Source organism: Uranotaenia lowii, chromosome 2 (assembly GCF_029784155.1).
Source record: "Uranotaenia lowii strain MFRU-FL chromosome 2, ASM2978415v1, whole genome shotgun sequence".
NCBI classification, from domain to species: Eukaryota; Metazoa; Arthropoda; class Insecta; order Diptera; family Culicidae; genus Uranotaenia; species Uranotaenia lowii.
The window spans coordinates 405,381,469-405,404,585 of record NC_073692.1 but is presented as its reverse complement, the minus strand read 5'-3'; the positions used below and the strand labels follow the sequence as shown (position 1 = coordinate 405,404,585).

At 33.6% G+C, this 23,117-nt stretch overlaps 1 protein-coding gene across 2 annotated transcripts in view; it reads left to right on the top strand.

Moving 5' to 3' along the window:
- The first annotated feature begins 18 nt into the window (after nucleotides 1–18).
- Nucleotides 19–23,117, top strand: part of LOC129743829 (lachesin-like) — a 573,951-nt gene continuing 550,852 nt past the window's right edge. The window contains exon 1 of one of the 2 annotated variants that reach the window (XM_055736027.1): nucleotides 19–1,699. In XM_055736027.1, coding sequence (XP_055592002.1) covers nucleotides 1,624–1,699 — 76 coding nt within the window. In that variant the 5' untranslated portion in view covers nucleotides 19–1,623. The remainder of the gene's footprint in view (nucleotides 1,700–23,117) is intronic. The other variant, XM_055736028.1, reaches the window with a different exon arrangement.

The following is a 23,117-nucleotide window of genomic DNA, read 5'->3' as shown; positions in this document are numbered from 1 at the left end:
CATGCTGCTTCCAGCCTGAAATCAGTCAGTCTGTAGCGGTAAGTTGGATCGGTTGTGCTGTAATCGTATACTGTGTCCGTGTGGTACGTTCGCTCCGCGGAAATCCGTCATATCACCGTGGTCGTCGTGGACGTTTGTCGTTTGTCGAGCATCTCTCGGTCTGTCTGTCTCTCGTCTCGCGCGCGCATTTCGCTGGAGGTGTCGCGTGTTGTTCCGATACATTGTAGTAGGTTGTAGGATTGCATTTGCCTGCCGGGATCAAAAGCGATTGTCTTCTTGTGGGCTGCACAGCAAGTGTGAATCGTGTGTCGATCGGTTTTTTGTTTGTTTCGGGAAAATCTATCACATGGATTAATTAGCAAACGCGTGTTTGGTGGGAAGTGCTATGGATGTTGCCTACTTTTCGGAGGATCTGATTTCGGTTCGTTGATTAACGGTTTATTGGATTCGTTTGACCGTTAGAAGTTTGTGTAAGAGGATCTTGCCCCAGGTGAAGCTTTTATTGATTTAAGTTTTCTGTTTCGTTGAGTATCAAGAAGGAAACCTGAAACCATCATCCTCGGAGGTGAAATTAATCGATTTTAATATCAAGTTCGGCGTCTTTCGAGAGAAACAGAACCAGGAAATTTCTTTTCCTTGTTTTCCCATCCGTTACTGATCCAAGTGAGTGTGTTTTTATCTTCGTCGTTTCGAAGAGCAAAAAGAAATATCACATTTCGTACAAAGCGTTTCGTGGAAGTTTCATCGCAAGTGTGATCGAAAGCAAAAAAGAGCAAAAATCCATCATCTTCAGGCGCCGGCAGCTGAAGTGGCCATCCTTCGTTGGAGAGGGTGGATGAAAACAACCCAAAGTGTGCTCCCCGGTTCGTCTTTTGCTTTTGATAACGTCGCTTTTACTGATTTCATTTGATCGCCATCGCATCGAGTGGGTGAAAGTTTTCCAGCCGTCAAAATAAAAAGTGTATCGAGTCGAAAAATTCTTGAGAAAACTCCCCCGCACCTTTTTGACGGTTGAAGATAAGCCGTTGAAAGTGAAATCCGATAACAATATAAAGTGATTGTTCTTTTTTAGTTACTAGCTGGAATCGGAAAAAAGTGAAATAAAAACCATAATGCTTCGTGTTGTCCTTTGAGCAAACAAAAAAAAATCCTTTACCATTCCTAGCGTGAAGAAAGAAGATCCCACTCACGAGAAAGCCGGTCTGTACCCCAAATTTGAAAGCTGTCAGCTGCAAACGTTGCCGCCAACCGATTTCGAGGCCCAAAAAATCCAGAGGACAACTTGGCGCCCGGCTAGCCACCAAAGAAAAAATATCGCAAATTTTTTGATTGATTAGGGTAAACTTGTGGGGGCCAACAAAGGAAAAAAAAATATCGGCGAACAACATTGTCGCTCCATATCTCGGAAAATCGTGTGCAGAAGTGAGAGAAAAATTACACAGTGTTTAACAGTGTGCTGTTCCAAGTGTTTTTCAACCTTCCGCTAGAACCGAGTGAGTCTTCAAAGGTTCTCCAAGGATTAAGCTGAACCCCGTCTCCGAATCTTCAACGACGACGACCCAGTAGTGGAAACCAGCAAAACGAAGCAATTTTTCCTACGAGAAAAATAAGAGCTTAGGAAAAATGTTGGATAAAAGTTGGAACCTACCGGTGATGGCCGCCCAGATGCTGCTTCTGCTGATGTTCATCTTCATACAAGGTAAGATTTCATACCACCCACACCCCCTTAGAAAATTTTGACTCCCTCAACCGCAAACCACAAAGCACAGACAGCAAGACAGCAAAGAAAAAAAATCCAACTGGATTTGCATATTTATGCAAATTCTATCATCATCATTGTCGTACTACTGATGCTGCTGCTTGTTTGAGTGTAAGAGTAGGTACTCATAGTGGAAGCGCTGGTTTTGCTTCCCGAACTCCAGGGACTGAACGGCCGAAACCAACCGCCTCCGGAAAAAATAACGGAAAACCACCACCGATGGAGATTGGACGACGACCATCAGCGAAAAGAGGGGAGGGGTCCCTTCGGGGCGTCATCAAGAACCGATTCGGTAGTGGGCTGTTGAGGGAGTACCTACTATCAGGTTTTTCCCATCCAGGCCGATACGATCCTATGTATCTCTGATATGGACTGACTATGGTTGTGTGTTTTTCCGGTAAATCCAAGCTCCGGTTTGACCAAATTCCGCTTGGGAGCTCCAGAGCTCCGGGAGCCCTCGAGGGTAAATTCTAACGATTTCTTCATGAGTCGGCGAATTATCCACCTTCCTATTTTGATAGTGCTGCTGCTGCTGACGTTGATTTCATCGGTTTAAATGAAGATGAGAAACCGATCGAGTGGAGATAATATTAGTGTTTTTTTTAGGACTCGAAAAACACTGAAGGACGCTTCGGTGGTCATTTGGTTAGCGTCATGACGTGATCGCTCATCTGACAAAGAGGTATAGGTTCGAATCCCTTTCCCGTACTGGGTGTCATTATGTTTATTTCAAGATATGTATGTTTATTCAGCTTTTCTTTTGAAGTTTTGAAATTGTAAATTCTTTACCTAAAAGATTTTATAGGAATCATACATGCTAAAATTTTCTACCTTTTTTGCTCAAATTGTAATTTTTGAAGAAAAATGTTATCGTAAATTCACGTCCTAAAAAATTCTAGAGATAGATACATCAACAGTTATGAAATTTAAAACGAAAACCAACTCAATGAAATTTGATGTTGCCTCGAAGAGATTCTTTTTCACTTAAAGCTAAGCGTACATTTTTCAAGGATATGATGGCTAGCATCTTAAAAATGGGGATTTTTTTTAACTATCTGACTGGTTTGCGCCGGGGGTCTTCAGATCTTATCAAAAATTGAAAATTCGATTTATTTTAACTGCCGTTCTAAGCAAAGTTGTCCCATGTGAAAAAATGTGCAAACGAGAAAAATGTGTATTGAGTATCGAACCAGTAAGGTAAATTTTTTCTATATAAATCACTAAAGGCTCCTCCTCCCCCGCCCTCTACTTTAGTATTCTTTTCAGTGAATAACATTGTATTTAACAGTTTAAACTCATAATAACAGGATTTTTTCATAAAAATTTGCATTTTTCATAGAGTTTTCTCTAGTGTGACATATTCTTAAGTAGAAATATGAACATAGAGACAACCACCTTGATGAAAATTTCGTATAAATTCAGAATAAAGTATACTTGTTTGTGTTTTTATTAGAAAGTTAACACCAAAAGGAACCATTTCCAGCAAAAAGTGAAAATGACCCAAAAGTCACATGGAACAGTTTAGCTTGGAATGGCAGTTAACTACTTAAAAAACACATGCATTTTTTTAGATTTTAAACATTCTTATTTTCAAGTTATTTAGATTCGGTTAGATTTTTTTGTAAATAAAATAAAACCATATTTCAAAGCTACGAAACTCTGTTATTTTTCGACGGAAATCGTAAAATATCTCATCAAAACGCATTTCAATTTTATTAAATTAAATATTCAGAAAAATTTTAGTAATGACTTAAAACAAGCAAAATTTAAAATTAACTTTAAATGGTGTCTTAAAGTTCAGTCTGCATCTTCGAATATTCTGCAAAAAATTCAATTGTATAGCCCAATTTAGGATGCTACTTTCATCTGAAGACACCAAATTAGGCCTACAAATTCTTTAAAAGTTATAAAAGAAATAATGACGAAAAGTTTTCCTTTTTTGCATCGAAAACAAACAAATGCGTTTTTATGTGCTATTTCTTAAAGTTGATTGTCTTAAAGTTTGAAAAGAATCGGTCGACTAGTTATTTTTACAGCATTTTTTTCTGTGATGCAATTTTATGTGGTACACCCTTTATGTATGCCATGACTAGGATTCGATCTCATGAACGTTGGCTTAAAAGATTTGTGTAATTTTTGGAACCACACAAAATTTTACATAAACTATTTAGACAACTATAGGTTGACCGTCAAACGACTGAAATGTGTGGAACATTCATTCCCAAAATAATTGATAATATTTTGAATGACTTAACTTAAAATAGACAGGAATATGAGGCTTGAAAATAAAAGGATGATTCCAGTCAGTTCATGGATCCAAATATTGGATCAAATTGTACAAAATTGGTTATTTAAAGTTTCTCAGAATTTCATGTTGATTTTGTAAAATATAATTTCGTTGTTAAAATTCTCAACTTTTTGTTCTTCTTCTGAGCGTAACGACCAAGCATGGGCAGGGAAATGGGAGGGAAAATTCACTTTTCCTTAAGAGTCATACCTTATGTACAGTCCAGGTCTATTTTTCGTGAATGTTTTATTATGCTTTTGTCTTATCAGTTATTTTACGTGACAATCGGCCATTATTTTTTCATTTTGTTTACATAAAGAAAAACATATAAGTAACATAATTTTTACTTTTACTATGAATGAGGCCCTTGGAGCCAAGTGCATAAAAGCTTAGTTGGAGAAAACATACTTATACTTCATACTCTTTTCGCATTTGTGTTTTTATTTCGAACGTAAAGGTATATTTATAAAAAAAATAAATAATCTGAAAAAAATCACTAAATATAGTTCGAAATATGAAAAATCATTTGACATTATCATTATATTCATTCCATTGTTCTTCATTCCATTGTTCTATTTGCTTTCCCACTGAAATCTCCTTGACCTGATACAATGTAATTTTACAAAAAGGTTATCGTCACTGAATCAAGAAACAATTACAATTACAATTACATTATTAACTCAAAATCGATTATTCTTGCACTCAGGGTTATTTTCCACCTGTTGACTAAAGCTATAAATATTTCAGCTGTCTATCATTTTTTTCCAAAAATTATACTGAATTGAATTGATTGGAATGTCGTTTGATGCAATAAACCAGAGATGTGTGCTCGTGTTTCTTTCATATTGAAGTTATTTTTACATTTTTTCCTTATTCTCATGGAACAATAGTCCATGCCTAACCGTGAATAGTTGATATATCGGTGACTTGTTCCAATATGCATTTCACTTGCAAATGCAAGATAAGGTTGTGTGATAAATAGGCAAAAACGCTAGTTTCTAGTTCGCTTCCTAACCCAGCTGTTAAAATGAGATCATTCACAAGTTAAATACTTTTTTCTTGAATATTGTCAATAAGACTTTCCACATTTTGGTAAGCGATTTTGGTGAGCGGTACAAGATTTCTCATCTACATGACTCAGCTTCTAAGTAACCGAAAAAATAAATCTGATTTCTTGACAGAACTACATTTGAAGTCTTTTGAGCCAGGGGGCATAAGTGCAAAAAAACTTATTTCGAGAAAACACGCTTTCAAGTTGTTGTGTTCATACATTTATACCGGATAATTTTTTAAATAACTGTCAACCAACTGCAACGTTGATATTAAGTAGCGAATCCCTTAAGTATGGTAAAACGATAATAATCGAAACAAAAAAAATAATTTTTTTGAAAATAGGCGATTTTTTTCAAAAGTTAAAGCATGTAAAAAAAATTAAAAATCTGAATATAATCAATCCAAATAAAGTTTTAAACGTATAGAATCGTTGGGCATTATTAACACAAAATCGATAATTTTTACTCTAATACCCCTTTGGCTCTGAAGCTCTCTGGTCTAATATTAGTTCTTTAATTTTACTCAATAAATATGGGACGGTTTTTTGTTATAGGCTCAAAAATTTTATCGAAAATTCATACCAAACATGGCCAAATTGAGTCATTTTACTCAAAAAAAAAAACAATTAACATGTTTATGTATTTGTTATCAAACATTGACGTTTATTTTGATATTGAGATCATTTAAGAAAAATAAATATTGACAAGGGTTACTTTAAGTGCGGCCCGCGGCGAAAATATTCAAAAATCAATGTGACCCGTTGGGTGAAAAGGTTGCTCACCCCTGTGAAAGTGAAAGCAGAAAATTTATGAAAAATTTTAGCACACCCTGAAAATTGTTAAAATAATATTCACTCCTGTCAACCCACACTGCGGGGTAAGTGCAAACGCACCTTTAAGCCATGTAACATCAGACATAAAAAAAAATCATCTCCAAAATGGTTCAGCATTAGATTAGAGTGGTCAGAAGGGGTATCCTAAGTGTTGAATCTGAAGCGGATATTAAAAATTCCGTTATGCCTTGGCAAATGAAGGTGTTTTGTTACAAACAACAGTCAGCGGAACTGGAGTTCCAAAAAGTAATTAATATTGCAGAAAAACAACCAATGTATAAAAAAAAAGTTGATAAAACATACCGGAACATGTATGAAATTCGTTTTAGTAACTATACAATGGCACATCTTTGAATAAGTTTGGAAAAAGCATTGCGTTTGCACTTGCCCCCATAAACGGGGCAAGTGCAAAATTAGAAATTTTTTCACAAAAGGGCCGTTGCTTTTTATCAACGTTTTTTAATTTTTCGCTTTCAATGGGAATTTGTTTAGAAATATTTTATTGATGCAACGAACGAGAATTGATCATTTTTGAAGATTCTCATATTTTTCTAGGACAAGTGAAAGTTTAACTATGGTGAAAACCGTTTGCACTTGCCCCGGTGTACCTCATTGTAGGATTTTGGAAAGTGCCACCAACTTCGAACCGATTAAAAGAGCGTATACGAATTCAAATCTTTCTCTGTTACCAGTGATCCGCGAGTAACCAAAATCAATAAGTTAGGATAACTTTTGCTGAAAAATAATCCCTTCATTTCAGGGTTTTTACTGAATCTTTAAAACCATTTTAAACAGTTGGAAGAAACTTGTATTTTACATTTTTCATGCTTTATGGCTTCATTTAAAGCTTAGTTCATTTAAAAATGGGACAGTTTCCAATTATCTTAAAAACCGTTCGTTTGATCTGAACACTTTCTGAGAAGGAAATGAAAGTAATCTTTATATAATTCATTAAAAAAATATGAAAAAAAAATATTTATAATTTTTGAAGAACATTTCAACTTTGATGTTGGTATCTCCCATCGGCCGACGCACAACCTTTTTAGTCATATTATGTATGTATCAGTTCTTTTCCTATTATACTTCGTCTAATCTGTACTGAAGGGGAATGCAACCTTCTTTTTGAATTTCCGCTAGATTTTTGCCCAATATTTTTCTTTCGAAAGAACCTGAGAGCCATCTGGTGAACTCACCTCTCCATTACAACACGTTTTTACAGGAATTTCAGCTAGTAAAATCTGACATAAATAGTGTGCAATCATCATGAATTAATTAAAAAATAAAATCAGTTAGTTGAGATCGTAGGCTGCAAAGTATACAAATGAGAGCACCTATGTATGTACCTTCTTAGGTTTTGATAAAAAGCGAAAACAAAAGTTTTTGTCACGAACATTTTTATTTGCCTCCCTAGGAGCAGAGTACTAGCAAATCATAAATGACTTTGCATACTTCAATATGCCAGGGGCCTTGCCACGAGCAGAAACGTTACAGGATTCAACCGATGCTATTTTTTTTTATTTTGATTTTTTTACAAGTTTTGTTATTCATCAGAACTCATTTGTCGTTTTGCCTCGGCACCGGCAAAACAGCTTCCGAGTTATGAAGTTAGTAAAATTTGTTTTTTTAGGCTCAGTTTAATTGACTGATAGTTAGGTAACACCTTTAGCCTCTTGGAGACAAATTAGCTGACCCGATCAGAAGAGAAAAACTAAATTATATTAAGATGAGATATTTTGATATTCAATTTTTTCCTATCTGGATGAGTTATAATCTAGTACTCGTAGGATGTTAAAATATCTCAAATTATATCAAAAAATCTATGCGATCATAGCTGAATTATATCAATTTTAGATATGCTCCTTTCAAGATTATATCTCATTCAGATAGCATAGTTTGATATTGGACAGAACAAAACCTATCAAAATTATAACTTATCAAGATATGAGTGCATCGAGAAAAATTTCAAGTGGAATATCAATAAACCACATTATTTGCAAAAACCATGCCCCATTTTTGGTTTCCGAAAACTTGGATTCAATTTTATGAATCTGTTGAGCGAAACTCATAAACGTACGGTTTGGGCCGTTGACTTCGATGTCCGTGTTCCAGAAAATGTTTTACGTACATCAAAATAAGATATAATCATTTTATTTTAGGACTTTCCGAGAAAAATCTTGATCATTGAAAATGAGCTCAACCCCATTCAAGTCTGTCAATCAGAATAAGATATAATTCAGATTGAAGAAACTTAAAATCGAAAATTTGTAGTACTTAATTATAACTGAATCAGATGTAAATATCTTGGTGAGATAGGCTTGAGCTTTTATTTTGATATGCTCTCCTGATCGGGGAGCCTTTCAGTGATCGACACTTTGTTTTTCGCTTATTCATAATTTGAGATGATTCATTCGAGCTTTGTCTTCCCTGATGACCCTTTACCTTCATTCGGATAGATAAACGAGATTCTTAGCAGCAGTTGTAGACAGTAGCTCAAAGCTAAAAAAAAGTATTTATTTTAGTATCTAAGTTGGAGTTAATAATAATGATTAATACCAACATTATGTCTCACATTCCTCATTTTGAGAGGTATAGTAATTGAAGTAATGAGGTATATTTGGGTGATCCTGAATTATACAATTTATGTTAAATATCAAAGTTTATATTTAGTTGAGCGCATGGTTGACTAACCTTAAAACAGCTCTAAATCGATTATTTAGCAATCCTAGTTGTGTGCTTGTTTGATGTTTGTTATGTTAGCCTACAGAAAAGTTTTGTTTTATTTTTTATATAAGTTGATTAATCGAATAGAGATATACTCACAAGTATCTAAGTGTTTAATTTAATAAATTTCAGCTAGAAACGATTTCACCTCACTTGCGCCTAACACTGTGTTCTAGACTTTTTTTTTTCTAAACTTCCTCTTAACTCAATCTATCATAAAAAAAGCAATAATCGCGTGTTGTCAGGTACAGCCGTCTCGGGCAGTGATGCCAGTACATTTTTAGTTGCCGATCATGTGTTTTACTTCAACATGTAATTTGACCGTTGTGGACATTCTTGACAGTGTTCATAAATGCTTACCACTCACGCATAGTATTTTTTGGTATAAACAAAGGTTTTGCCAGCTTTCAATTAGATAACGATACTTTTTTTTTTGTTTAGATTATAGTCGTTTTACCATCTTTATGGCATTCGCGAATTTATCAACGGTGCAGTTGGCGGATCGTTATTGAAAAATTTATCCGATACAACTTTGTTCGATGTTTGCTCTTGGGTTCGAACTCGCGGACATCGGCTCAGGAGACAACAGACTTGCCAACTGAGCTATATCACAAGCCTTGATAACGATACACTTAGAAGGAAAGTGTGCGGAATTATATATTTCTTTTTCTATTGAATCGTAAATATCTCATAAATGCGTTAATAATATGTTTATAAAAATTGATTAGATTGGAAATAACTTTTTCCAAGCATCACAATGCTGTCAAAATTAAGCATATCGGATTACAAAAAAAACTTAGTTATCAACGAAACGAAGTGTCTCATTTCTAAAAGAACTAAGCTTTATGAGTCAGATGACGTGACTTGACGGATTTCATATGCCTACTACACTCATGATAGGTATTTGGAGCATATCCGAACTTATGTTTTATTTCTGAAGATTTTCCTGGAGTTAGGACGTCATAGTAATACTTAGAGAGTCACGCCTATTACCGTCTGGACCAGAGGGGGCCAAACCTAAGCCCTCGAGTCCCTGGTCGTTCCTCTGGAGACTCAGTGGAGGGTGGGCACACAAGGCCTTCTTTTGTGGCTAGCTCGATCTTGAGCAGGAACGGAGCTCCTCAAGGTCGGCTTTTACAAATGCTGCTGATCAAGGACTGTTCGGAAAGGATCAAACACTCTACCACTGAATTGATTTTTATGTGTTTTTATTAATTTACCTTTGTGTTTTGTGTGGCGTGTGTCTCGTTGGGCCGGCCTTTGCTGCTGCTGACGCTACTCCTTCGGAACGCTACGGGTATTTGGGGTGTGGCTAGGCAGTTGACAAGAATTGGCGGTAACTTTGCCAATTCCTTGTCAGCTCCTCAGGCCGGAACGGATATGGGATTCCGTTCAGCCTTCCAGATGTGGATTCCCTTCGGGATTCGATCTTGTATCACGGGAGGTGATTGTCTGCCAAAATGGTCCAAATTGCAGAAACGCGGTACCAGATTGGAATCTTCCCGATACTTGTTGGTCCCGGAGGGCATAAAACATATGCCCCTAAGACCAAGCCCACCGCAAGTTGCTATTTCGGTCGGTATTTTAGATGCTTTGATTGGTTGCGTTTTTATCTACTTACTGATTTTCACACCCATTGTTGCGATCCAGGTTGGTATTTGTGTTTGTTTATTTTCTGATAGCGACGACCGGCTGCGTTGCTACCGGGTTGCTACATAAACGCATCCTGTAACAACCTACTGCTCGAATGCTATTTCTCGAATCAAGTTAGCAACTGTTGGTGCGATGATGGGTTGATAAATATGTTGCTGAATGAACTCGAATCGAGGTTTAGCAACCATTGGTGGGCTTGGTCTAAGACCATGCCCACCAATGGTTGCTAAACCTCGAATCGAGTAAATTCAGCAACAAATTCATCAACCCATCATCGCACCAACAGTCGCTAACTTGATTCGAGAAATAGCATTCGAGCAGTAGGTTGTTACAGGATGCATTTATGTAGCAACCCGGTAGCAACGCAGCCTTTCGTCGCTATCAGAAAATAAACAAACACAAATACCAACCTGGATGGCAACAATGGGTGCGAAAATCAGTAAGTAGATGAAATCGCAACCAATCAAAACATCTAAAATACCGACCGAAATAGCAACGCCCGGTGGGTTTGGTCTAAGTTTTGGGTCCTGATGGATAAAAGGCCGATAAAACTTCTGCGAGGACTACCAAGATCTCTCCACTTTTACCTGATTCGCCTTTCTCAACTGCGCTCTGGTGTTTTTCCGCTATCGGACTTTATTGAACTTTTTACTTTTGATAGTTCAACCCTTAAAAATATAGTTGGGTTAAGTCCTATCGATGCGCAAACTGGCTGTCTTGGCGATCAAAGCGGAAAGAGATCTTCTTGGTATTAGTTTTGGTAGCTTTCCTATCATCATGCCGATTATACCACTTTTTCTTAACTTCTGGACTAATACCTTTTTTAATTTGTGCGTTCTTTTTATACCCGTTCTAGTACTGCATTTAGTGTGTTTGTTTCAGTGTACCTGTGTTAACATGTTGTGTTCTTGTGAGTCCTGTATTTTATTGAACTAAATCTATCTTGCTCTGATGAACTAATAATTAAAATAATGAAGTAACATAGAACAATAAACAAATAATTTAAGTAAATAAACAAATAAAGAATAATTTTAGGAAAACTTTACCGAGTTGAATATCGCAACGGTAACACGCCTCGCAAATCGCAAGCATCATTAGTTGTGATATATTTGTCATATTTAAAATGTTTTAATTTTTTAAATTCTGAATGCAGAGTGAGCCAGATATTTATGTCTATTTATGGTTTAATTTCATTTTGGGAATGTTTATTCTATAATATGTTGTGCGCATGGAATAAAACCCACAATAAACCTTTTTTTAATAAAAAAAATTATCAAAATTATCAAGAGACCGAGATTTTGTTATCCAGTTAAAAAGTAATGTTCAAGCATATTATCTCCAACTTTATAGAAAAAATCTACAGCAGAAGTAGTAAGCAGTAGATTTTAAACAAAAACCATTTAGATGAAGAAGATTGAGAAAACGATCTGAATTTGAAGTTCTCGAGAGGTCGACTGTATATTTTTAAAATTTTATTATTTTTCGGCAAATCACTCCATGCTACCGTGGACTGAATTGCCGAAAATAATAGAGTATTCGCTAGACTTTTATTTAGAGAAATGGTAAATATTTGTTTTGCTGTTAAGTCAAATGACTGCAACTTTCAAACGAATTTGAGTGAATATAAAACCGGTATTTAGTTTTGAAAAAGTTGGTCAATAATGCTGGTTTTCGGTATCGGTATTTATTTTTAAAATAAATATAAAAGTTTATTGTTTTGAATTAATGAATTCTCTAAGGTGAAGCTTATACCTTCATTGTTTTGAAATTGTACCTTCGTGTTTTTTTCCCATACATCTTTCAGAAGAGCCTTTTGACATCTGAATTTTCTGTCCTATTGCCCATTGTAACTATTTAACTAACAACCTTTGCATGTATTGTTTGAAAAAAACTGCTGGTAGGTTAGGGCTTTACCATATCTTTTATGCCAATATTTTATACATAATTTACAAAGCAAATCGTGTTTTCATATCCTTGTGATATAGACCCGATCCTAAATCACCAGCTTTAACCGGCATTGCTTCGACGACACTGAAGAATTCATATTTTAAGGATTTACTCAAAAGGCAACAAAACACTTCAACCGAGTGTCCCCAAGTCGATGCCATCTTGGCGCGATGCGGTGCGGTCACTGATCGGGACACTTATCTGTTGCTCGACAGCGTTTGTTTTAATTAAAATTAATTGAATAAATTAGCTCATAATTCCGCACCGCCGATGTTGTTCGGCGGCGACCGAAAAAAAATGGAATGGCGGGAGAACAATTTGAAAAAACTTAGGAAAGCACACCAACAAAACAAAATTCAAAAGAGGATAACCCAAGAAGATGCTGTGGTTCGCCTCCAGATAAGAAATTAAGTTAAACAGACGAACGAAGAACAAAAAAATCAACAACTCAACACCAATCCATGGGACAGTTTTTTGATACCATTTTTCTTTTCATCATAATTCGCTAACAAATGTTGGAATAATTTTTTGAGTTCACAGTTTTTTTTTCTGCCCTCCTCTTTCCAAGTTGGGACAATTGTGCGATTTTCGACCATCACGAAAAAAGGACTTTGGCCGCGGCTTTCAACTTTTGCTGTTTTAATTTATGCTGCTTGGTGGGTCAACTTCTTTCAGTTGGACCCGAATCCGCCACTTGTTGGAGGCGAAATGAACTTGTGAAAGATGCGAAAACGACTAAAAGAAAAAAAAATGCTGCCCGTCTTTGTGGGTGTCACCAATCTGCTGCTGCAGGAAAGTGATAAAACGATGATTCTTTTCATATTTAAACTTGTTCAACATGGCGCGCCGGACAGTTGAGAGGAAGTTTTTTCGGCTGTTTGGAAGCTGAATGGAAAAAATAATGAAGAAAAAACACTGGCGGAAGTTGATGAAGACAGTTTTTCTTATGCGCGTTTGATTATGATTAAATTTTAAACAAATTATGGAAAATTTTCACAATCTAACAAGTTGGCACGAATAATTGAAAATAAATTTTTCTCCATGTGGAAATTTTAAGAACTGATTTGAACAAAATTGGAAACTCTCATTTGCGAAAACAATCATTTTTCAATATCCGCTGAAATTTTTAAAATTCAAGCAAATGACAAAAATGATAAAAATGACAAAAATGACAAAAATGACAAAAATGACAAAAATGACAAAAATGACAAAAATGACAAAAATGACAAAATGACAAAATGACAAAATGACAAAAATGACAAAAATGACAAAAATGACAAAAATGACAAAAATGACAAAAATGACAAAAATGACAAAAATGACAAAAATGACAAAAATGACAAAAATGACAAAAATGACAAAAATGACAAAAATGACAAAAATGACAAAAATGACAAAAATGACAAAAAATACGAAAATGACAAAAATTACAAAAATTGCCCGCTTTAATCCGGGTTTGCCCAGATATTTAATACAAATTTTGGGAATAATTGGAAAATCACGGATGACTTTTAATTTTAATCAAAACTTTTTAGACCTTAGGGTTCGAGAAATTCAAAAATGACCCCAAATCGACTCAGACCTATGTTCAGCCAACGTTTTAAAACGAGTTTTGAGAACATAATGATGCTTCTTTTAAATTTCAAAAACATTCAAAATTTTTCATCGCCGAGCCCTTAAACAGTCTTTTGGAATGGGGAGATAAACGAGGTATCAATTAGTATTAAATACAACTTAAATTTGGAATAACTGTGCAATCCATATATCTGTATATTTTCCAACATAAACCTAACAAAACTACAGTTAATTGTTTTAAAAGTTTTTAACTGTCTTCAATTTCAGCTATATTTGAATTTTGTTGTCTCTAGGTACACTCTAAGTATATTGTATTGGTCTCAGTTTGATGTTCTTTAAAATGTTATTTATTTGTTTATTGAGCCATTTTTATATTCTTACTAGCTGTTCCCATACGAACTCCGTTTCGCTTTCAACTTGGAATATTTTATGAACAGTTTGTATGAAAGTCAATAGCCAAATATTTTCCTAATGCATTTCTGAATTAATTGTTAAGTTATAATTGCAAAAATATTGAACGAACACCTCTTCTGTCGTCTCCTACTTCATTTGAAATCAGGAATTGATTGTCCGTGCCAAAAAAAAACCCGTGTAAAAATTTCGAGTCGATCGTCGCATAACAACGCAATTATTGCCTTGGTGGCCTCTTATACAATCTTTGAAGTCGATTGTCCATCTCTGAAAACTGAATTTTCATCCCAATCCGATGTATAATAACGACGATATTTCAAAAATATTGTAAGGTTAATATGGACGACCCTATTGCCCCGGCCCCTTACGCCGAATTCAATACCTGAATTCGATTGATCGTCCCTCAAAACTCTCGTGTACCAATAGCTAAATAGATGTATAATAACGACAATATCGCAAAAATAGTTGATATGGACGATCCCTTAGGCCGATCTCTGACTTTAATTTGGATAAGTGAATTCAATTGTTTGTCCCAAATAACCTGCTTTTTTATCTTTTCCATCCCTTATCTAATGAAAATATCTGTTGAAGATTATCCCACTTTTCAATATGGATGATTTTGCTGAGCATGTTGAAAACTCACTTTGCATGTTTTCAACTGCATGTGTGTATTTTTTTCGCTTTTCAATTTCGCACTGTTTAATTTAGTTTACCTTAAATGTTGGAAGTTCTACTTATAGCTTTTTGAAGTTATCGAAAACCAATCATTTCGAAAACACCATTTCTATATTATGAAAAAGGTTTTTTTTGAGTTCTGTTTTTTTTTTGTCATGGGCACAAACATCCAATTAAAAGATGGTAGAATCGACCACATTGGTCATCAATGATAACTCAAAAGTTAGAAATTGGTCAGTGAAATCGAATTGGATAAAACTCATAACCTCATATTTTATTATCTTATCAATTTTCTAATCCCCCATTAAAATTCTAATTGAAGCGTTAAAATCGCAGTCAACATATTCCTAACAGGCTAGTTGTATTTTTCAATCAAAATGTAGGCTTATAATTGTACCCAAATGACTCGTACCGGTAGCATGTGCTTTGAACAGTAGAAGGTACAAAAAATACCCGCCAAAATTTTCTCTTTCAAATTTTTAATGCTCAGCAAGCTTTGATTTGCTATCCAGTACATGTGAGCTCTGGATGGTCGTTTCTAATAGCCTGCCCATGGTGATGGTGAAAATAATCCCGCCAAAGAAACGAACGGAAACGAAAGTCGGTTCAAAAAATGGGTGCCATGACTTTTGGTTCGGGGGAATAAAACCGTTGTTGTTTGGACGACCGCCTTGAAAACGGGTCATCCGAAAATCTAAAAACATTTTTCATCATTCCTGGTTCTAATGAGCACCCATGCCAAATTTCAGCTCTCTAGCTCTTAAGGCAGCTGAGCCTATTGAAGACAAACATACAAACGAACAAACGGAAATTACTTTTTATATATATAGATTTAAAACCCTCGATTGATAGCTCTTTTTGGTAACAGTTTTCAATAGATTTTGTCATCAAATTCTGATCGGGGATGTTTGTTTTCAGTTCAGTTTAAATTCCGAACATCTGCTTTTCATATCAAATCAAGGCATCATTTTGGTCTCACTTTTCTGCGCTGAAAAATCAATTAGAACCTTGATGATGCCTTATTTTGCAGTACTAGAAAAATCAACTCCTAATAGTGCTATCGTTTTGCTATCAATGTTTTATTTTGGTGTTGGTTTGCCGTGGTGTTTCATCATTTTGATACTTCAATCAAACTTAAGTTTGCCATCGGGAAGAGCTTTCTGGCAGTAAAAACAAACAAACAAATTGTAAGTTCAAACTTTCCATACGAAGCTTGCAACGATCTAGAGCTGACGGACTCAACTGAAATGAGATGAATATTTCTCGCAGACCCCTGGTTAAATTTTCATTCATTGCTTTCAACTGAAATTCTTCCATGGAATAACATATCGTAAAATTATCATATTCTAACTAATGAATAAACGCCTTAAATCTTATGAACAATTAAAAAATTTCTGAAATTAAACATTCAAAACGTGTGTTTTGTCAACGATTTCATCATTATCGTTACATTCATGGCAGTGAACGTCATAGAATCCACCTGATCGTTTCGAATGCCACCTAAAGGTAACTACAGCAAACGGCAAGCATGCTTGTTGATCCTTCCCCTACCCATCAGCTACCATTTTCTTTCAGCAGGAAGTTCAGCTGCGGCACCTTTTTGGGAAAACAACTTTCCGTGAAAATTGCAATGACAGCAAGTTTTCGGCGCCATCACGTGGTGCGGAAAATAGGCGGGCGACCCAAAGCTTTAATTTCTAGTGCTTTTCCGCGTGCCGTTGATTGCAAACACACCGGTTTTAAGTCGTCGTTTGGCGATGGCAAAAGTTTTCCCCGAGTGAGAACAAACAGCAATAAATGGCACAGATTTACACCGGGAATGGATTAATTTGATGCGGCTGTAAAAGTATACACATACCTATAATCACAACATGGCTGGAACATCGGGTACCAACTTCAAGGCTTATGCTTCGAGCTTCCCTCAGCAGACATTTCAGGTGCAATTCGGCACAAAAGTTGCCCCAAAATTGGCCCTGGTTTGGGGAGGTTGTAGAATTAAAGCGACGACGAGGACGACGACTGTTTGGCTGAATTAGAACTGCTCATGCGAAGTTTAAATTTTATGCTTCCAACATCAACAGAAACAGAAATTGCATGCTCTTTTGTGCTTTGCTTGGCTCTTTATTAGAAGGGAGGCAAGCGAAGAAAATTTTAGTGCCCCCGTTTTGAGGGAAGGTGAAAACAATTCCGAACAGTTGTTAGTCAACGACTGCAGAAGCTTGTTAGGACCATCGTTGGACCTTTTTTGCCATCTGAAAGAAAAAAATGAAACGCTAAGAAGAGCAACTCAATCGGGACATGTTTTGGGGAAACTCTTGAAAGTAGAAAGGTGGAACGATGACAAAAACTCGAAATATTGTATTTTGTATACAATTTTGAACTGACCAATATTTACTCTAATAAAAATTTCAACTTGATTAAATAAAATAGACAACCGATTGTGTTTTACTAAAGATTGAAAAATATTTTTTTTGTTAAAAGGCGTTTTTCAAAAAAATGCGCTTTCAAATTTCTTTCAAGACACCTTAAAACAAATAGATAAAACTTGTAAAACATTTAATTTAAAATTTATAGGAAATCACAAAAAACCCACATCTTACCTTCTCCTGAGCTTTTGTGAACACCACAAAAGGTGTTTTTCTGTTCTCATTATACTTCAAACTTGTGACTGAATTTTGTTTAATTACTTGTTTCGGTTATCATCATCTTAACTCATATATAAAATAAAATTCTTGAAAACCAATTTCAGGTCCTAAATCCTGAATTAACACATCAACTTTTTTTTTCTCTTGTAATAATAAGAGAAAAGGTTCAAATTCATATTTGGCAGCGATAAGCGTGATTTCAGAAGTTTCATTTGGTTGCAAATTTTAATGACAGAACCAAAATATTATTTCAGTTATCGGATTTTGGGTTCTGTTTTTTTTTAATCAGGAATTTTCATTCTCTATACATTTCGGTAAATTACCAGAAAAAAATTGAAAATTGACAACTGATTTTGAATCCAATTGCAAACTAGGTTTTTTTTACAATTCTGATAAAAACCTAAATATAATTGCATTGGGAGATTTGACAAAATTTTTGTTCATAAGGAAGTTAGTTTTGTTATATTTATCAGATCCAAAACTCAGCTACAGAAATCTGATTAGGATTGACATTTGAAATCAGGAGTTTTAGGAATTCTGATTTAGACTGCAGATTCGGAAGGCATATTACAGAATTCTGGTTCCAAATTCAGAACAGTGATTCCAAATGCGGCTTAGGTTTCAGAATGAGAATTTGTATTGAGTAGAATTCTAATCCAGATTTTTAATATAGAATTCATAATCAGAACACACATGTGGTAACCAATTTCAAAATTTTATTCAAACTTCTTATTGAGAATTCATATCAAGAGTTGAAATTACGCTGTTATTTGAAATTGATGAGGAAACGAAAATGTATCGGTATTCAATGCGGTATAAATTTAGAGGTAAAAAGCTTTGTCATATTGTTTTTTAAAATGAATCTGACTTTCATTTGGATCCAGATCGGAATTTAAAAAAAATCGATTTAAAGTATATTTTAAGGGTTTTGTGATGTAATTGTTCTAGTTTTCCTGAATTTTTATAAATCCTTTTCAAAGCAGGATTTTAAATAAATTGGAAAATCAAACTTTTAATTTGAATTAAGAAACAAGAGAAGATCAATAACAAATTTCTAAACTCTAGGTTTTTCCTTAGAACATTGACTTCTATTCAACAGATGCAAAAAAAAGTCCAGTTAATATAAGGTTGCCAGAATTTCATGAGCCCGTATTCGGAAAAATCCGGCAATTTAATGTAAAATCCATGAAAATTTGCTCAAAATTTTGTAAAATCATAGATTTTTCTCTGATTTCGGAAACTTTGGTGGTACGTACATGCATAGGTATCCAATTTAATTTAAGAAAATTGAAACTTGTTTCTTTTTTTTAAAATAAAAGTTCCCTAAAATCAGCAATATGTTGGACACAGAAAATGTGATTTCGATTAACTTCCTCATAATATCAATGCAATGATCTTATAAGAAATTTCAATTAAAATTTGTTTCAATATTTTTATGGAGAAATTAGGTCTTCGAAAACAAATTTAAATTGTTAAAAAAAAATAAATGAAAAATTTAAATACTTTTCAACGCTGAAAATATTGTGTTTTGGAGAGAAAATATAACAAAAAAGAAAGTAACTTGAAAAACTGATTTTTCATTCTACTTTTTATAGCTGGAAAAGATTCCAAATGGATCAAGAAAAGTATAACCGATTTTAATAAAAAAAATATATATAAATAAAAACGGTACAAAGTTTTTTGTGAACGATACAAATGGCTAGAAATCGTTTTAGATAGAAAAAAGCGAAGCAAATGATGTCTCTGTATGGATGAAGCAGGGCTCGTGGAAAATTTTAAATCAACCAAAAATTAAATTATTTACAACTGACTATTAAAATAACTACGATTTAATCATATCGGTAATTAATTTCAATGATATTGTCCACATTGCTTTAAAAAACAATGATCATTTTCTTTTCCAAAATTGAAAAAATTAAACTTCGTTTTATTTTTCGTTGAAAAAAAAAACGCTTTGTTTTATTTTTCGCTTTCATTTTTTTCGTCGAAAATGCAAAATGTATCGTATTATATATAACAATTCAAGTAAAATGTGTAAAAGATAATGATTTTAATGACTCAAATTAAGAATCTGAACCTTAATCAACACCTTGAGAGATAATTGAAGGTCTCGAAACAGATTTGATAAAGTTTTTCTTGTGGATGAACTGATTTCATTACATGGCAATCCTAAATTTTTGTTATATTTCATCAAATATCAATATCATAGATTTGTATAAAATTACAGCTTTGTCATGTGAGAGCTATCAGCTTCAAGCATTTTCATTATAATAATATGAAAATATTGCTAGAAAAAAAACTAAAATTTTGCTTAAATCAAAAATAGGTGCATTTAGCCCGCACGGTTTGAGGTTAAGTGATTTAGACAACTTTAATAATTTCATCGTTCTCTCGAAAACTGATTTCATCATAAAAATTACAATGCAGGCCTGTGCGCAGGACATGTCCATTGGAGAGAGGTTTTTAGAAATAATTTAGAAATAATAAATAAGGAAATTTATTTTAAAAATAATTTACCTACTTATGCCTACCAACTTACACAACCTGGATGAATAAAATTTTACTGTAACGATTACCGTCAAACGGGGCATCATGCAACAGCGGGGTTCGATGCAACATTTATATAACACCACATCGAATCAATTTTAAATTTAACGTATAGTAATAAAGTTATCTTTTACTGATTACAAAATGATGGTGACAAAATTTCTCACATCTTAGGCTAGTTTTTTAAAGTTTTTTTATTTTTATATGAAATTTGAAAAATTGAGCAATAAATGTACAAAGTTTAACATTTTTTGATACCGAAAAAAACTTTAGCCAGTATGACGGATCGGCTTCATAAAATAACCTACAAACTTTATACTGGTTTCCTCATCTTATACCAACATTATTGGTATGAAAATATTTTTCGAATAATCACCCAATTTTTTTAAATAAATATTTTTAAAATTCAGTTAGGTGTCTGGGGTAGAATGCAACAAAATGCAAATCAAAGAAATACCTTGTAAATCTCGTTTCCATTTGTTGGAATATGAACGTTTTGCATCATGCGTTTGTAAACATTGAAATTTCATTCATTCAAACATTTATTTTTATGATTTCAGCTTTTACAATTTTTCGTAGTATTATTTAACCCCTAAATGTATGCAGCATCCTTATTTTCAGAAAAAATATGAAAATTAGTTTTTAGGGACCCAAAAACTATTGCAATTGATGTTTTCATGCGTAGTGGTTTTCAGGGCATCGCAAATATATGAAAAACTATAAATTTTCGTACGTGTTCATAAGATTTTTAATTAAAAACAAAGTTTGTTGCAAGTTACCCCATTTTCTAAGGAGGGTGAAATTGGCATGTTTTTAGAAAATTAAAAATAACTGAAGAAACCAATATTTTTTCTAACTACGCCAACTTGATATCCCATCATCCTTTAAACTTTTGATGCATAAGGGGTAAGATTAATTGCGAACATATGTACGTTTTTTAGAAGCCATTGAAGTAGAAAATTGTTGCATGTTGCCCCAGTTGACGGTATCAAAATAAAAGGCTCCAAAGTTCATTTTTGAAGTTCTCAATGAAAATATATTTATAATACAACATGTTTCATTAGTCTTCGAAAGCTTAAACGGCAAAGTTTAGGTTAGGAAATGTAGTTTCCTCAATAGTTAATAAGAAATTGAAAAAATAAAAATAGAAATTCCAAAGTTAGGTTTAATAGTCATAAATTTAAAGTTCTGAAAATTTTGTCGCCGTCAATTGAAATTTTGCTTCCTGTAAAGGAGAAAAGTTAAAAACAATATTTTTCTTATAGAACATTTAAACTTATTGGCTTCCAAGAAGATTAAGTTTTTTGAACACAAATCTTTAGAATGGAAAAACAAAGCCGCAATTAATTTTTTTTTGAAAAGTTGGACATTAAAATTTGGTAAAATTGTTTAAAATTCGAAAACTAATCATGAAAAGTAATAATTTTCTTTGAACATTTAATTAGGAAATTTGTTTAATTTAATCGTTTTATCCTTTTTAAAATTCATATACAAAATTTGATAACTCAAAGGAGCAGCATTTTTGGTGCTAATTTTGATTTTTTGAATAATTGATTTGGGCGTCTTGAACTCGTTTTTTTCTTCAGATTTTATCTTTTATATCTAGTGTTGGTAATATGGCGTTAATAAGTTAAAAATGAATAAGATTCAAGAAAAACCACTTATTGATAACTGATAAACCAAGAAACCTACAGTCATGAAAGTCATGATTTTTTAAATTATGCTCCATTCAATAAACTTTATATTTTTCCTAGATATATTGGACTTTATATTTTTCCTAGATAAATTGTACGGTGATGGACATACGCGGGAGTAAGACTAAATAAGTCGTACAGAAAAAGAAATTTTAAAGTAAAATAAAATTATCCTTAGGATAATATGTCCCTCTCACTTCTAAAGAAGCGCATGGGGTGGGAGAAGGACCCAAATGGGCCTAAGGGACCATCACTTAAAAAAGATATTCTTATTTCAGAGAAACAGAGTAAGAACTTAAATTCCACAATTTATTGAAATTTGAAATACTTATATTTTTGACTCTTCCTACGGTTTTATTGCATCTAATAAATTTGTTGGCTTTTGCTTCAAAAACATAAAAAAAATAAACTCTATTTTTTTCTTAAATCTGTAAAATTCCCAAAATGGAGAAATGTTAAAAGAAAAAAATAATATTTTTTTTCCGCACAAGTAAAATAGATAGCAATCTTCGGAAAGTTAATGATTGTTTGAACCTTTTTTTTAATTTTTGGAATGTTAAACAGCATGATAAAAACAAAATGCAGAAACTTCTTAAATGATTTTCAACCTATTTTCAAAAGTTATTTAGAAAAAGCAGATTGCAAATTTCGATTTCTGGCACCCAAATTAATCAGCTCTTGAATTCTTTGAAATTCTAAACAATGTGAGTTTTGGGGACTAGTATAATTTTTCAAAAATTTTTTGAATGTGAAGTTGAGCTTAGTTGAATAATAAACATAACATAAAATTGAGGCTGAAGTTGTTTTTTTTTTGAAGAATAATTCATATAAGCGTAAAACTTGTAATGACGTTAACGGTTTTTTTTTACAATCAAAGAGATTACTAATTAAGTATTAGATACTTGGTTTAAAATATTATTGCTTCTTCTATTGATTATCGTGAATACACATGTAATAAGGCTACCAGCTTGTTGATGTGTTAAATTAGAATTTTATGAATGGATTTTGAAGTTTGTATAGTTGGTTTCAAATTCTGGACTTGTTTACCCAGCAAACATAAAATCACATTAGAAATGATAACTTAATTAGATAACAATGCTAATGAGAATCGCAATTCCTACCAAATAAGTAAACGATCGTTAAAAATGGTTACCGTAAAACGGGGTAACATTGATCATCGGGGTAGCTTTGATCAACACGATTTTTTTCAATATATTCATCAATAACTAAGTCTTAAGTTAAAATATTTAAAAAAAATTTCTACGCTTAAAACCCTACATGTTGAGTTTCAAATTGGGAACAACTTGGTTTGTTTTTT